Source organism: Perissodus microlepis, chromosome 15, assembly GCF_051167445.1.
Source record: "Perissodus microlepis isolate ML-2025 ecotype Zambia chromosome 15, ASM5116744v1, whole genome shotgun sequence".
Taxonomy (NCBI): Eukaryota; Metazoa; Chordata; class Actinopteri; order Cichliformes; family Cichlidae; genus Perissodus; species Perissodus microlepis.
The window spans coordinates 35,514,583-35,530,710 of NC_140475.1; the positions used below are offsets into that span (position 1 = coordinate 35,514,583).

Below are 16,128 nucleotides of genomic sequence, written 5' to 3' on the forward strand. Positions count from 1 at the left end.
GTCACTCGGATGATTTAATTACGGGGCCTTATCTTCAAATCTGAGCCGGTGTACGAGACATTCCAGTCCCACGGGCTCAACGTTGGCCAGAATGAGTAACGAGGCTAGCTCAACGCACCACGAGCGTGTGCTTGAGAGTCTCTTAAATACTTAGAAGAGCTTGAGTGCACTTCAGTAACAGGTTCTCCCCCACCCGCTGTTTTTGCCAACTCTGACTTTGGTGGGCCAATTTTCATTCCAAGGAGTTGGTGAGGGAGGTGCGCAGATCCACTGCGATCCCTCAAAAAGGTGTAACATGACTACATCGACAGCCAGCCTGCGTGTTTGGGTGTGAAGAAACAGCTCAATCGAATAAAAACAACAAGACGTGGCATGATTTGGTTTTTCTTCTTGTTTTTTCTTTTTTTTTTTTTTTACATAAGAATGCGAAAGCTAATTACACTTGATTCACAGACTGCATCAAATACTGGGAGAAAGCCTGAAAATACAGGCGGGAGGAAAAGACGTGGACGCAAAGTGAGAGAAGAAAAGCAGGAGACTGACGGCTTTCAGGGTAATGAGCACCAGTTATCATGAAACTGAGCTCTAATCGCTTCCGCCAGTCAAATTAAATACAATTACCCCTGCACCTCAAACACTCCCAAGGCCCTGGAAGGACGAGAATACTTAAACATTCGTACCGCATGAGCCTGAGCATGTCTGACATTCGAACGGGAGTAGTGTATATTCTGCATTGAAAACAGGGCTAAGCAGCTTGTGCAGGAAAGAGAGAGTGGGAAGAATCAGGGGTTTTGGTCTCACGCAGGGACATCCTGGCCTGAATTTATTGCGCCTGATTTGAAGCATGATGGAAATCCTGTCGGTCATCAACATGGATAATCTACCCAGAACAAAATGACCGTTAATCAGAGAGCAAGAGGGGCCGAGTTAACAGCGAGCCAATGCTGTGCTTAATGAAGAAAAGAAAAGAAAAGAAAAAAGTGTCGTGTAAAGGTGCTCGGGTTCACTTTGAGAAGAATGCAACACCTGAGAGTGTATTTCAGTGTGTTTCCCTGCTATTAAAACACACATGCTTGTATTTAGATGAAACCCTTACACTGGGGTTTTCTTTTTGCATACATATGAGTGTATGTATAGCTCTCCATGTGATGATATGCAGCTCTGTAGGACCTCACACACACACAAGCTGCTTGCTTGTGTCTACAAACAGCCGCACAGACACACAAACACAGAGACTATCAGACAAACAATAATTACCGCAGGGAGACCAACGGGCCATATGGCTGCGAGCAGAGCGGAGCTGAGGTACCGGCTGCCAGGCGCTAATGCACCTTTAGCATGATCTGTTCCAGAAACGCAATGCACGGGTGGTCAGCCAAAGGAGGGGGTTACTGTTTGCTCGAGTGCAAAGGAACTCCAATTAAGGCGCACACAAAACCACAAACCCACCTAACATTTAGAGCCGTTCACTTGTTTTACCTTGTAATTAAGAATTACACATCTTTTTGTACTCCACTAAGTGGTGAAGGCATGTAAGGCAGGCGGGACCGCATACCCATTCATTCTCTCACTCAGTGACTGACATGGATACACCCACAGCAACTCTGTTTGGAGACCGACCTGCATCGAGGATTCCCTGGGCCAGGATGGCGCCGAACTTGGCCATGACGTCATCGTGCTTGTCGTTGATCACCTTTGCGTAAAGTTGCCTGAACTGGTTCACCTAGAGTTAAGATGAAATTAGGAAAATTAATTTAAAAATACACTGCAATAAAGCAGGAGGTGCAACAACATATAAAGGAAAGAGCAAAGATTTTAAATGCAGTCGTCGCAGGCTTTAACGCATTTATCAGATTCACTCAGTATCTGCAGAATATTTACAGCACATCAGCTTCGTGACACCTGCGGTGATGATGATGTACCTGTCAGAGTTCCAACATCAACAACATAAAGTTTTGTTTTTGCAAATAAGCTAAGTCAATGCTCTGCTGGGTTGCTTTCAACATATTTGGCCTAATTTTACCACCCGCAAACTATTGGCCTGTCTACAACTCTACAGCAGAACTGGAAATTACAATGGTAGGAGGTTGTGTTGGGGGGGGTGGGGTCATAGATATTCAGCTGCTAAAAAAAACCAAAACAACTACCTCTTGCAAAATCCTGCATACTGCCTCAAGGCTTACAGACCTTTGCTGTGCAGATGAAGACTCTTTGAAAATGCATCTGGTATTTCTTAACTGTCTATGACAAAGTATGCAGTGATTCAAGGGTGAGTGCGCGCAGTTATGCTGGGACTAGTCACTCTTCAGTCTTCCATGGCACAAACTTTTTTACTTCTGCGTTCACAATACTAATACTTTCTGCTTTCAGTCAAGTCTTCCCACCTTTCTTCCTTCTCACGGTTTATTCAGCAAAACCTCTGTCTCATTGGTATCGTATTATGAATCAGCCAAGACCGACGTGCAATAACAGAGCAGTTTTGTATTTCTACTCGTGTACATTTTACATCCAAAAGGAAGTTCCTCTGTTTTATAGTTATACTGAAGAGTGCAGACAGTCTCACTGAATGCTGGTCCTGCCTATTACACCTGCTCACTTACCTTGGGACAGGTGACTTCAGTCTGTTGGATCATGATGAGGGCAGAGGCGATGAGGGCGCCTTGTCTCACGTAATTTACAGGGTCGTTGGTCATGGGCTCCAAGAGATTGATGGCCTCCTGTGACAAGAAACACAGAAGAGTAGGAAACATTGGTTTAAATATACAACATTTTCATTTTCAAACTGCAGGCCTGGAAATTATTCCTTCATATTTAACTCAAATTCATGATTTAAATGATAAAATGTTCTTAGAGGAGCTTTAAGCATTTCTCGAAGATTGGTACTGAAGATTAGACTGTTAAGACAGATGTGACGGTTTTGCTTCTATAAAATAATAAGGCAATTTTCAAAAATCAATGGACCGAGCCTTCATAATCTTGAAGGTCTTTTATAATTCAGTCTCTTGCACAGAATGATCTGTAGAACCTCACAGTAAGTTTTAGGTCATCAGGCTGAAAATGCCTCATTTATCTGTTAAAGCCCAAACAATCAGCATATTTTTATGCCGTAAACTTGAAGTACATCATTTTTCACAAAGAGGAGTAAATACAGTGATTTTGTTAACAAGCTAGTAGATGACATCAAATATTTACAAGGAAAAAATGAGCCATGTTTCCTAAAACAATTTAGAGAACTTCTGTGACATTATTTCTTTCTTTTCCAGAAAAAAACCCAACAACAATAAAATCACCTCTCTGATTTCTTTTGGAAAAAAATGCATGCAACTTTTTATTTTAAACTTTAAATGTATTTTATTATGAAAAAGGGAAAAAATCCCAACAGGAAAGATCAGTGCAACAGGGATATTTCTGTTTGGTCAAATACGGGAGAGGCAATTATCAACAGAGGCAACCAGACCTCACAAATTAATGACATTAGTGTCATTCATATCTGGTTGTCCTTGACAACTGTCCAACAATCAGTCTCCCATGATTACTGTGAATGAATGAGTGAGGCAGGGCTACCTCGCTGCCTCCTTCTTTCTGCTCTCCCCTGTGTTTTTCAGACAGTCTATCATTGTTACTTTTATTTCTCCTGAACAGAAATGACTGTAACCTACACCAGCAGGCTCAGAAGGAGGCGTCAGCTCCACCGAGGAAAGAGAAACAAACTAGGATGATGACAGTGGAGGTAAAATAAACCATGTTTCATGAATGTCTTCAGCTCAGCTGGGTGAGACACTCGTGCACCAGGATGATATGTTAAGAGTGGAAAGCCAACACTAGTCCACCACATCCTGCCCGTGATATGTTCTTGGAAGGACATAGTGGTGGGGTGGAGGTGGGGTAATTAAAAGTATTTACTGTCAGATCCAATCAAGTGCAGCGGACTGGTTACTTAAGATCACGTTAATCCATATCCAGGGTTTTCTTCATGTTTGAGCTCCAGTGTGGCTCAGTCTTTAAATTAGACTCATTTGAGCTCTGCTAATAACTGTCTGCAGGCTTGTGCAAATAAATAGAGCAACGCAGAGCACAGTCTAACGCCACGTAACTTCCAGTTTATTACACACTTATAAAACAGTATCACATGACAGGTCTCGTTAGTCTGCTTGGTGTTAAGATTACATTTCCACACATTTTTTTTTTTGGGGGGGGTTTGAACGGTGTTTCCATCAGGTCCACCAAACAAAGTGAACTTTTTCTTTTTTTTAAAGAAAATCACAAACAGCCTCGGTTAAAACATTCCTCAACTTTCCAGTTCACATCTCCTCCTTCAAGTATATAAACAGATCAGGAGCAGCAGCCCAGTAAATATGATCAAACCCAAGCTGTAAATGACAGCAAAGAAATGTGCATCCTCTAAATAGGTGACCCAGTTCCTTGGTCACAACATCATCACTCCTCTAACGTACTCGAGTTCTTATTCGAGGGAAAAACCAAGCGGTGGAGCTCCGGAGCCGATCACGTCTGCAGCACGCCTCTGGGCTGACTTGGTCCAAAATATTCTCCTTAACGCTCGAGTCTCAGTGAGGAAGAGGGTGCAAAGAGGATGCTATCATTCTGCTGAGGCTGCGTCACCCAAGACTGAGCAGCCAACATCTCAGGGAGCGACAGCACTCCTGTCTTCTGTCCTCTTCCCTCCCTCTTTTTGGAGAAGCCAAACAAAATGCATGCTAACTCATCTGCAATTAACCCTTTTCCCTCTGTGCTGAATAGGAGTATCTACAAAGCAGTGTAAGGAAATTGTGGCAGGACATTACTGTACTCTTGAAACAGATGAAGTTCAAATGCAGTCTTCTCCCATGGTCTTGGTGTAATTAGTTTTTTGACAATGCCATAAATTTTTGCATTTCGTCTTATGCCATCATTCTGTGTGACATAAGAAAGCAGACAACCTCTTGTAGATGCTCCTGCAGAGGTTACAGACGTCAGTCTGTACTCGCTCACCCCAGCCCCACAGGGAAGCTATCAATTTAAAGAGAAACTGTTTATTCAGCATAGATAATCTTTACATCGCTGATGCACATTACGCCAAGAGGAGAAAGAAGCCGCATGGGACAAATGAAGTCAGCAGGTGTAATGCTGCGTTTGTGGTAAAGGAAATGCTATGTAAGCTTTTCTTTGACCCATAGTTTAAAAAAAAAATTATTCTAGCTATGATTACCAACTCCAGGAGGAGTAAGTGCTTTGTAAAGACATATTTAAAAGAGAGAAAAAGTTCAGGTCTAGTTCTATGCTTAAATCAATATAGTTCACAAGACACAGCTGGAAGACTGGACAATTTTTAAAAGGTTGAAGCCCTCTATTAACCTCAAGTAAAGAGAAAACCAGCGACACCATTGTAAGATATTTTCCTCTTTTTTTAAAAAAACATGTTGTTGATAACATATTAGTCTATATTCTAGTGCAAGTCCGGCTAGCAAAATCCAATGTTTCCTGCCAGTTTTTTATTTTGAACTATTGCAGTACGTGTTGATAGCAGCTGCTCAGAAACAAGACAGAACATATTTTTGGAGCAGAAGAAGGAAAAGACACTGACCTTGTTGCCTGTCCCTGCACAGCAGATGCCCAGAGCCATGGCAGCCCCACAGCGTACATGAGGGTTGTAACTTTCTGACAAGAGAGAAACCACACTGGGACACTGCTCTGGGGTCCTGGAGACACAAAGGGGTAGAAAGAAGAGGCACTCGAAGTTAATCACAGACAAATGTCATTAATCAGTTCAGATTGCTGTTGGACTAATCACAGCTTTCTGGATGCTGTGATTTATCAAAGAAAAATTAAACAATCAGAAACTCTCACAAACTTCCCAAATCTTTACATTTGGTTCTCACTTGGATTAAAATTTTTTGTTTATGTATATTAACCACATGGTAAAAACATTACAAATTCCTACAAATGTGAAGGAATGTGCTAAATAAACACATTTTTACCAGCACCGCTTTAGTCATATAGGCACAACCTGCAAGATCATATCAAAATTTAGCTCAGCGGGTGACAGTTGTTATTGTTTTCTGAGTAAAAATTATCTTAGCTAAAAAAAAACTAAACAAAAAACACTTTAAAGCAAAATATGCACGGGCACACGCAAACACACAAAAGAGGAGGGGAAAAAAACAAAAACATGATGTTGAACATTATCTGATAATTCCCTTGTGATAACAACGGCTCTGCCCGGGCTTGAATTGGTAGGCTGATTGGTGAGATCATGCAGAATTTTGCATGAAGAGTTGGTCTGCTTTAAACTGCAAACGGATGCCAATCAGTGACTCAAGGATCACAGAAAACGGCCGCATTTAACTAACTGACCCAGCAATGCTATAGTGGAAATAAAGAGGCTGTCCCTGTTTCTCACATAACACTAAAAGCTCAATGATCCACAGAAGAAATAGAAGAGCAGGAGAATGAAACAGTGGTGCTTATTGGATTCTAGTTGGTTTAAAAAAAAAAAAAAAAGGCTTTAAACTGTGTTTGTGTATATGCCGAATTATTCTACAAATGTGTTATATAACTATAAAGCATAGAAAGAAATGTTTGAAGCAGTCTTTTTACTCATCATTAAAAACAGTCGCGTTAATGGACAGAATATATAACCTATTCAACAGGAGTAGAAAACACTATAGACTGGAAATATAGACTGGAAAAACTGCATCTTGGAATTAATAAGTTGCCCCTTCAGAAAAATATGTCATAATAAGATTAACACACACACACACACACACACACACAAAAAAAGCCACAAACTCTTAAACTGTCCATCAATATGGAGGCATGTCCGCAGTGAGTAATCTGCACTGGTCTGTCTGGAATTAAAAGCTCAGCTCGACCATTATATTAGGATTTAGCGAGATCACAAGTGGCAATCACTGAGAGATTTGGATCAGATTTCAGTGTCACCTCCAGAGGTTTTTTTCTATTCTGGTAGAGTGACCGACGGTGCCCTTCAATCTACATTTGGGTGAGAGCCAAACTGTAAAGGGCTCACACAGAATAAGCATTTAGGTTAAATAAAAATATTTATGATGCTTTTTTGAAACTGACTGCACAATAGCTTGAAGCACACCTTGAGAAAACTTTGGCGATTGGTTATCTGAATAGCTCAATCTGAAGCCTTTTCAGCTTTTTTCAGTAAAAGATTACCTTTAACCACCATCAAAATAGAAGAAGTGAGATGGAGAGAAGAAATCAATATTCAGCATTTGTTTCACATGAAAGCCTGTGAAGCTGTGACGTCTGGAATTCGACTTCAAGTTCAATATCCTGGTAATGCGTGATGGACTTAAAAACCTCAGAATTAACTCAAAGGAAAGAGACGAGGAAAAAAAAACGGAGCACCAAGTTTATGACTCCACTCAAAGTCAAAGTTGCAGGTGTAGAGCACAGAAAAAAAATCTTAAAACATGTAATTTTTCTGCATGAAATGTGACAGGCAGTCATTGATGTGGTCTTGCTGTATGACTGCAGATCACATTCGGTTGCTTCCTGTCTGTTACAGGAAGCAGTTGTAAAATACATCATGAAAAACACCTGGACAATGTTAATTTTAGACAAGAGGTCATGTGGCTTTTATAGTTTACGCTAAAAGGTAATCAAAATTCATCCAAAGAGTAAACAAAACAAACACGTGCTATAATAATAAGTGATAAGCAGCTGCCAAAGGGCAGACTGTTAACTTGTTAAACTGCTTAAACTGGGAGAAAAAAAAAAGTGTCACGTCTAATGGTACATAACGTTTTTATTTCCTTTTATGTTGCAGCAGTTTAAAAGTTGGCAAACATGCAGATCCCAAGAAATAAGATTAGTTATCATACTGAAAACATGTTCGGGTAAAAGCAGCTGTTGGAGAGATAGATGCTGCCTCTAATCACAGTGCTACACCTGATGTGATGATTTAAGCATTTAAAAATTTTTAAACTTCTGGGACTGGAGAGATTAAACTTCATTAAAGGATAAGCAAAGTAAAAGAGAGCAGATTATCTTATGCATGTACTGCCACCTTGACAGAAACAAGGGGCATGTATCATCTAAAATATCCAAGGGTACACTCTGAACTTCTCACTTAAAAAAAATAAATAAATAAATAAATCTGCTTTTAAAAGCAAAAAAGCAAAGCAACATCATGACTAGAAGCAAAAAAATCTACAGAGAAAACAAAAATATACATAAATAGGGGATAATTTCTTAAAATCTATATCATCTATTAAAAAAGGTTTCCTGAGATTTTCTCAATGTGAGCTCACTGAGGACAAAAGGCTTTAACAGCTATGTAGTATAAGTACATTTTCAAGCATGTACCTCTACACAAAAGGTTCCCCCCATACAGTGCTCCTACCTCCCCTCTTCTTCGAGCAGAGGAGTGAACAGAAAGTGACAAATATAAACAGTAGGACGGCGGTGTTGAAGGAAATTACCTCCCAGAACAACTGGCATGTTGCCATCATGAAGACATTCATCTGTTTTGTATAGAGTCTGAGTCACTTGCAAGCAGAAGGGGGAGGGAGGGGACGAGAGAGAGAGAGCATGAGCTGATCGCAGGCTGCAGACGAGAGGCAACGAGTGAGAACGGGAGAGCAGCAGAGGAGCAACAACATCTGAAAGTTTTAAACCTGTGATCGCGGTAGGTGACGCGCGGCGAGACTGGAAGTTCCTCCAACATGTGGAAGCGAATAAATTCCACATCACGGACCGCTTCAGACTAAGACAGATTTAGGATTTGCTGCTGACGGAGGGCGTTCTCTGTCACATTCTTCTATGTGAAGGGAAGAAATTTAAAGATGAGATAGGAGACATTAAAAGAGACTGCTGTCCCACCTTACAAGGTGTGCAAAGAGTGAAATGCACGGGGTGTCAAGCGGCTCTCTTTTCCCAGCTCAGAATACTGTTTTAGTGTTCAACAGCGCTAAGACGTAAAGGTTTGGGAAAAGACTTAAAGAGCTGAAAACACAAAAGGAGAACAGCTAACATTACCTTGGGAAACAGGTAAGAAACTTTTGCATAACTATCACAATACTAGTTTATTTTTTTATTTGAAAATGGGTTTCGACATCATTTAAACCACTGCTTTGGAAGGTATATAAATTCAAAATCCTACACATTCATCTACTAATTTTAATCAACAAATATCAGCTGAAACACTGTACAAACAACTTGCATCTTTTATTAACCTTTAACTGTATAACAGAAGAAATCTGAAAAGCTTTTAAGCCATCACTCTGTTTTCCCAGCTTGGCATTCACATAACTCATGATCTGACTGTCGTTGCTCTATTTATTACTTACCATTGCTGTATTTCGTCATTATTCGGGTAAAGAAAATGACTAATCACTACCCCTTTAACAGACCTATTTCTTCTTTGAAGTGGATGTCAAGAGTGTCAGCTGCCTGGGAAAGTGAGGACCCCTGCTCACTTGCGGAACATCGCACTGTGGAGCTACTAATCGTGTTGGGATTATTGCCAGCTTTGGATTTTATAAGAACAAAGATCATCTTCGTTTGGCTTTTACGGGATGCAGGATCTTGTGTGCTGCCCCTGAACTGTCTCACCCTACCCTGTGCCCTTGCCTGTGGGACCCAGTGACCATGCTGACCGAGTCTCCCAGACCAGAAAGATTAGAGCCCCGACCTACACTCAAGCCCGCTGTATGCTCAGCAGCACCCTGTCTCAGCCAGCCATGGCACAGCTCGAGGCTAACAGCTCACACGCAGGCAAAGTGTCTGAGATTCAGCTGAAATGGGCTGCCTTGCTCATTGTCATGGTCATCATCCCCACGATCGGAGGAAACATCCTGGTCATTCTCGCTGTGTCGCTGGAGAAAAAGCTGCAGAATGCTACCAACTACTTTCTAATGTCACTTGCTGTAGCCGATCTGCTGGTGGGACTCCTAGTGATGCCCATTGCATTGGTCACTGTTCTCTACAGTAAGTTTAGCATGGAGCTTTGGCTTTGACAGCTTCATTGCACATATACTGCATATGCTTTTTTACATTATATGGGTAGTATTAAAGCTGCACAGGTAAAAATCCTAGAAACCCAAGCATAACATTTCTTATTTTTTCCCTTTTAAAAGGTCGTTTACATTTATTTAAAAAAAAAAAAATCACAATATATTTTATTATGCTTACAAAATAAACAGTATTTAAACCCCAGACGCTCGCCCAGCAAACAACTGCCAACATTCCCTCACCCATGTCTAAGGTGTGACTCTGAACAAAGCACCATTGGAATGATTATATTTCTTTCTTTAATATAGTAAATGGCCTGTATTTGTATAGCGCTTTACATATCCAGTCATCCACCCATTCACACACACGGACACTGGCGCCACCGGGCCCTCTGACCACCACCAGTAGGCAACGGGTGAAGTGTCTTGCCCAAGGACACAACGACCGAGACTGTCGGAGCCGGGGCTCGAACCGATTACAAGGCGAACTCCCAACTCTTGAGCCACGATCGCCCCGACAGATCATAATCTGTCATAATATTCAGAAGAACACTGAAAATTGATGTCCAAACCACCAACAAATTTTGAAAACAATTTTTTAAAGTGAGTTCAGGAGTGACCGAAGTGATTTAATGAAGAATGTCCCCTAATTCACAGCAAACTTGTATTAAACCTTCATTAGGCGTTAATATCTGCATGACGACCAGAAGACTTGGGGATAACAGAAGAGGAGAAAAACAATTTGAGAGGCAGTATTAGATCCAATCAAGACTATCTCTAAACAAATTATTCTAGATGAAATAGAACAAGAGATAGTGGACGGTGAACAGTCTACTTTCTCTGGCAAAGGTTTGGCGCCAGGTCCTTGCCTCTGGGACTATTACCAATGGAAAGCCATTTTTCCATTAATTCCATTAATAGTGTTGTGCAAATACAGCTGCACAGGAACTGATTTAGACTTGTATCATCTTTTTTTTCTCTTCATACCACAACAAAATACAGAGCTATGGCAAAGCTACGCATTATTCTCCATTAGTTCAATTGAAAGATAATGAGCTGGATTATAATTATGCCTAACACACAAGAGCGCAGATGTGGATGCGTCACACTGAAAGCTGCACAAGTAAGATTGCTCAGAGATGCTGCTTAAGCGCTTACCTTAACGCAGAATCTAATTAAAGAAGGGCTTTACAATTAATCTGCCATTGCATCTATTTCTGTAACAAATCTGTGTCTGGAAACATGCTATTTAAATTCTGACTGGATCGCTGGATTGAAAAGGATACCAGCTATAAGGGTTTTACATCACTCTCCACATTAGAAACATATAAAGCCTGTTCATCAGTCTACCAGGAAGCTTAATCCCCTTTCACATTGCTATAATTGAGCACACTGAGCCCAAAATTCAACCAGTAAACCCTCCAAAGAAGTTTTAGTCACAGCCAAAGGGGAAATCATCAGTAAAATTAGTATTTTAAACCAGACTTATTTTGGGTTCATTTACCCAAGCATAATAAACAGTTTAATTTATCAAACAGCCAGATATAACAACAAAACTCACAGATTTCTGTTCAACAAGCCTGTGCAGATTTTGTCCTTTCATATCATTCATTTTTGTATGCGCGCTTCAGTAGACACCGAAAGGCCCATTCTGATCCATGAAAAACCTGGGTATTGAGCTAAAAGCAGCTGGCTTTGAAACATAAAAGAAACTGAAAGGGTATTGATTTCTTTTTTCTTTGTTCAAACCATCACTTCAATACGGGAACCTGTAAAGCAATTTATCTAGGCCGAAAATATTTAGTCCTAAGAACTAGTCCAGTCACATAACTGAGAGAAAACACCAACCGTGATTAAAATGTATTTCTTTAATTTTTCCAGCAGTATTTCTATCTGCTAAAAGGTTACAAAGGTCTACAAAAACAAAAAACAGACTCCTAAAATATGCTCTGCTTTTGTGAAATATATTTTAAGACCCAGGCAGCTGTCATCCTCTCCTATTTAGAGAGAGATGAAGCGCTGAGGTGAACTGGAAGAGGTCATGAGGACACAGACAGAAACAGTGTGTTAGTGTGAAGGATAGCTAACGACGGTGCGGACAGTCATGCTGTGCCAACAACCTTTAGCGAAATAAACAAAGTCACATAGACAAGGTTATAGTACATTGGTACACTAATACCACAAATGTCAACACAACTAAACTAAATATTTCAGTGAAATCAGTGATACAACTGTAAGGTGGGGCCGATGAGCTGTGCTGGCTTGAAATAATCAGAAACAATAAAAACACACGTAAGCTGACAGACTAATAAAGCTGTGCGTGTGTTGTGTAAATTAAGACTGTTATCATTGTTAATTAAGGCTAGAGATGTGCTGGTCCGGTGTCCAGAGGTGTTTGCTTTGTAGCCGTGTGCAAATGATGAATGTGTTTGAAGTCCAATTTATCTTTTTAACCTTTATCCCCCTTCTTATAATCTAATAACAGGTGAGGAGGGTGCAGAGAGGCTAACAGCTAGTCGTTTGAAGTTCGTTAGTTAGTTACATTTCTTTTTCTTTTCAGCTCTATACAATGTCACTATAATTATTAGGCCTTTACCTTTAGCGATCCAATCACATATAAAAAAAATTTGATTTCTCTATTAACCAAAGTGTCTCCAGTTGAACAGCTATAACCTCCTTTTTATCTTCGATCATCCGTTCAGACTTGCTCGTGGAGTAAAGTAGTAGGGCAGGTAGAGCTGGCTGCAGCTGGCAGAGAAACCTACTTTACTTTGAATTAAAATATATAGGTTTCAAAGAAAAGATGATGCAACACACCCTTCCAGAAAATGTTTCTAGTATTCAGCCACTCTTCCACATCTGCTGAGCAGAAGTATACAGACACCTGGAAAATGTAAGAGGTCCTCTTGTTTAAAATATGAGCTATGTGAACAGAAACTCTTGTAAACTTAAAATAAATAAACTTGTAGCCAAAAAAGAAAAGACTAAGTGAGAAGCCAGCTCTCTACTAACCAATAATGTAGTAATTTAATACATTAGATTTTCTGAACTCCTCTATTCTATATGTTTTTTTTTTATTTAAAGAGCTGTGGCTATTGTAGCTGTTTCTACTGTGCAATGTGCTATAAACACATTCTTTCTTATACTTGCCAGAAATGCAAATTATTCTTATTCTTTTTTAAGTAATAACACTTCATCCCTATATTTTTTTAATAAAAGTCCTGCACTGTTGACTCTTAGACACCCACATCTGTTCAAATAGCAGTTTTGTAATCCTTATAAACCAAAAAAAAAGAAAAGAAAAAACATTGCAAATGACTTTGAGGTGCTGACACGAGCCTTGTATAACTAGGAACTACAGGAGAGCTCTGCTTTATGCTCCAAGTTTTTAATGGGCTGCCACGTGGTGGAACTAGGATGTTTTCAAAGGCAACCATAAAACAAAAAACTATTAAAAAAATAAGCTTACAAGGGCAGGATTGCTTTAGTAACATTGTAAAACTAATATAACAAATAAACACTTTCCAAAAGTGTCAATCATCTGTCATTTGGGGGGAGAAAAGCTTCCATGTCAAACTTAATCAAAACAGTACGAGAAAGCAGCGCAGTAAGGAGACGGAGGAGACGGGCATAACACAGGAAAATTCCAACAACTGTCTTTTACTATGTTAATGGATGACGAGACAAAAGCCAGAACAACTACTTGCCAGTTTTATACCCAGAACTCAAAATAAACACTACTGTTGAGCGCAGTCTCTGCCACATCTACATAAAGAGCTCCGAGCTCCATAAACACTCGGCGAACCCTCCTTTTTCCAGTAAAGTGATTCCTCACAGATAAACAAACAGCAATCATTTGCACGAGTGCTACTTCAAACCCGTTGCCATTGTCTGATATCTACCCTAACGGGCAGAGAGTATGACTGCATTCTTTTTGGCAAGAAAACGAGTTACACCACAAGTATATTAAACTATCTGCCAACTCTAATTTCCATCTCATCTTCTCTTTAGACTCTGGATGGCCTCTTCCTGAGTTTCTCTGCCCCATCTGGCTCTTCCTTGATGTGCTTTTTTCTACTGCATCCATCATGCACCTTTGTGCCATTTCACTGGATCGCTACATTGCCATCAAGAAGCCGATTCAACACAGCCAGTACAAATCCAGAGCCAAAGCGCTGGTCAAGATCGCACTGGTGTGGCTCATATCCATTTGTAAGTTTGCCAGTTCAGCCTTCTGCAAGTTTCTTTCTGCAAATTTTACACAGCTCTACAGCAGTCTTTAAAGTCAAAACTCAAAACATAAAAGCCCCAACAAGACCTGGTTTACACTCAGAAATGCATGCCGCATGACATAAAACAGCAACATATATATAAACAGCACTCATATGATTTAAAGTCCACTGTGACTTTAAATCACATCCAAGTTTTAAAATAAAAGGTAAAATCAGCTGCATCTCAAAAACTTACGTTAAATACATGAAAACACCTTTACAGCACAGTACAGCTCAGTACTCACACCACTAAGGGAACATTCACTTTGGCTGTCAGGTGTGGCTTTATTTAAACTTTTAAAGCTTACTGTACACCATGGCTTATTTTGAGGGGGGTGACGACATGCCAGGAATGATTAGTTTACTAAATTTTGTAAACACAAAGATGCTGCAATCAGTCTTGCCTTGTTATTGGAGACACATTTCAGTAAAAGCAGCTCTTTCTCTCAAATGAAAAATTACTGCATTTGCAGAAAAAAAACAAAACAAATGCAAGCCAGTAAGCTGTTCATCAAATGAGTGTGGTAATAACCAGTGTTTTCCAGTATTTAATGTTGTTGTCGTTTTTCTAGGTATTGCAATTCCAATTCCTATTAGGGGCCTTAAGAACTACCACCTTCCCAACAACATCACCTTCAACAGCAACCACACGTGCCTGCTGAAACCAACCACCTTCTGGGATTTTATCATATTTGGCTCTTTGTCAGCATTCTTCATCCCTTTGACTATCATGATGGTCATCTATCTACTCACTGTCCATGTGTTGCGCAAAAAGGTTTATTTGCTCAGGTCAAAGGTCACTCAGCGTTTTAGCTCTCCGGCGGTGTCCACAGTTTTTCAAAGGGAGCAGTCTATGGCTTCAACTGAAGCCGAGCAAATGAATGTGCTGGACAGCAGACTTGCCCGGATGCAGGAAAAGCCAAATGCAGGCACCACGATCGCTCACACGCCATACGAACAGTCCTTTCGCAGGATGTCAACAATGGGCAAGAAGTCCATGCAGACTCTGAGCAACGAGCAGCGTGCATCCAAGGTACTGGGCATAGTCTTCCTCCTGTTTGTAGTCATGTGGTGCCCTTTCTTTATTACAAATATCACCTCAGTGCTATGCAAAGGGTGTGATCCCAACGTCATTGCCCGGCTCATGGAGATCTTTGTTTGGGTGGGTTACGTGTCATCAGGTATTAACCCGCTGGTCTACACCCTATTCAACAAAACTTTCAGGCAGGCGTTCACACGTTACATCACCTGTAATTACAGGAGCTGTGCCAGTAACCTGTCAGGAGGACATCTGAGGCCATCAACTGCAGAGTGGACTCTAACAAGGATTTCAATCAAATCTTCCATGGCAGAGAACTCTAAGCTATTCATGAAACGGGGAATGAAGAACGGCATTGGAGCTGTGGCCTACCAAAGTCCGCTGAGGTGTCGGCAGCCACCTGTACAGTCATCTAGTGGTGTTGTGCTAGACACAATACTTCTGACTGAAAATGAAGATGATAAGCAGGAGGAACATGTTAGCTGTGTATAGACTATGGACACGCAAAGCAAATGAATATAAATCGGGGGTGGGGTGGGGGAGGGGTACTTAAAGTGGATAAAATTTATGTTGCAAATTTTAATTCTTTCAAGACCAAGGCTTGTCACAAACAGATGTTTCTGTCAATTGGATACATTTAATGGCAAGACAACAAACCCCAAACTGTTCATAATCTTTTGTAGCGCACACCTAGAGGGCAAAACACCAAAATGCTGGCTAACTCAGAGCATCAGAGCACCAGAGAACTCATTTTTAATATGTTACAAGCTGCAAATGTCCAGATCAACTTTCAAAAACACTGATATTTAAAATACTGCATGTTTTTCCATACTTG

General features: G+C 40.5%; 2 protein-coding genes across 3 annotated transcripts in view; one reads left to right on the forward strand and one right to left on the reverse strand.

Moving 5' to 3' along the window:
- psmd1 (proteasome 26S subunit, non-ATPase 1) overlaps positions 1–16,128 on the reverse strand; it is a 36,396-nt gene that overhangs the window by 10,085 nt on the left and 10,183 nt on the right. Inside the window, exons 17-19 of the mRNA XM_084952508.1 lie at positions 5,582–5,696; positions 2,601–2,717; positions 1,621–1,723 (exon numbers count right to left, since the gene is read on the reverse strand). Of these exons, the coding sequence (XP_084808634.1) occupies positions 1,621–1,723; positions 2,601–2,717; positions 5,582–5,696 (335 nt within the window). The remainder of the gene's footprint in view (positions 1–1,620; positions 1,724–2,600; positions 2,718–5,581; positions 5,697–16,128) is intronic.
- Positions 8,608–15,806, forward strand: htr2b (5-hydroxytryptamine (serotonin) receptor 2B, G protein-coupled). Of its 2 annotated transcripts, none has more exons than XM_084952510.1 (4): positions 8,608–9,021; positions 9,382–9,960; positions 13,995–14,195; positions 14,827–15,806. In XM_084952510.1, the coding sequence occupies exons 2-4, from the start codon at positions 9,684–9,686 to the stop codon at positions 15,783–15,785; spliced, it is 1,437 nt and encodes a 478-aa protein (XP_084808636.1). In that variant the 5' UTR covers positions 8,608–9,021; positions 9,382–9,683; the 3' UTR covers positions 15,786–15,806. The 2 variants fall into 2 exon arrangements, with proteins under 2 accessions (XP_084808636.1, XP_084808635.1); XM_084952509.1 differs by having other exon boundaries at positions 9,401–9,960.

What these genes read in the sequence shown, in the direction of transcription:
- htr2b (XM_084952510.1), top strand. Translation starts at nt 9,684, where the DNA reads ATGCTCAGCAGCACCCTGTCTCAGCCAGCCATGGCACAGCTCGAGGCT. An exon ending in ATTGGTCACTGTTCTCTACA is followed by an intron (nt 9,961 to 13,994) that starts GTAAGTTTAGCA and finishes TCTTCTCTTTAG; the next exon opens with ACTCTGGATGGCCTCTTCCT. An exon ending in GGTGTGGCTCATATCCATTT is followed by an intron (nt 14,196 to 14,826) that starts GTAAGTTTGCCA and finishes TCGTTTTTCTAG; the next exon opens with GTATTGCAATTCCAATTCCT.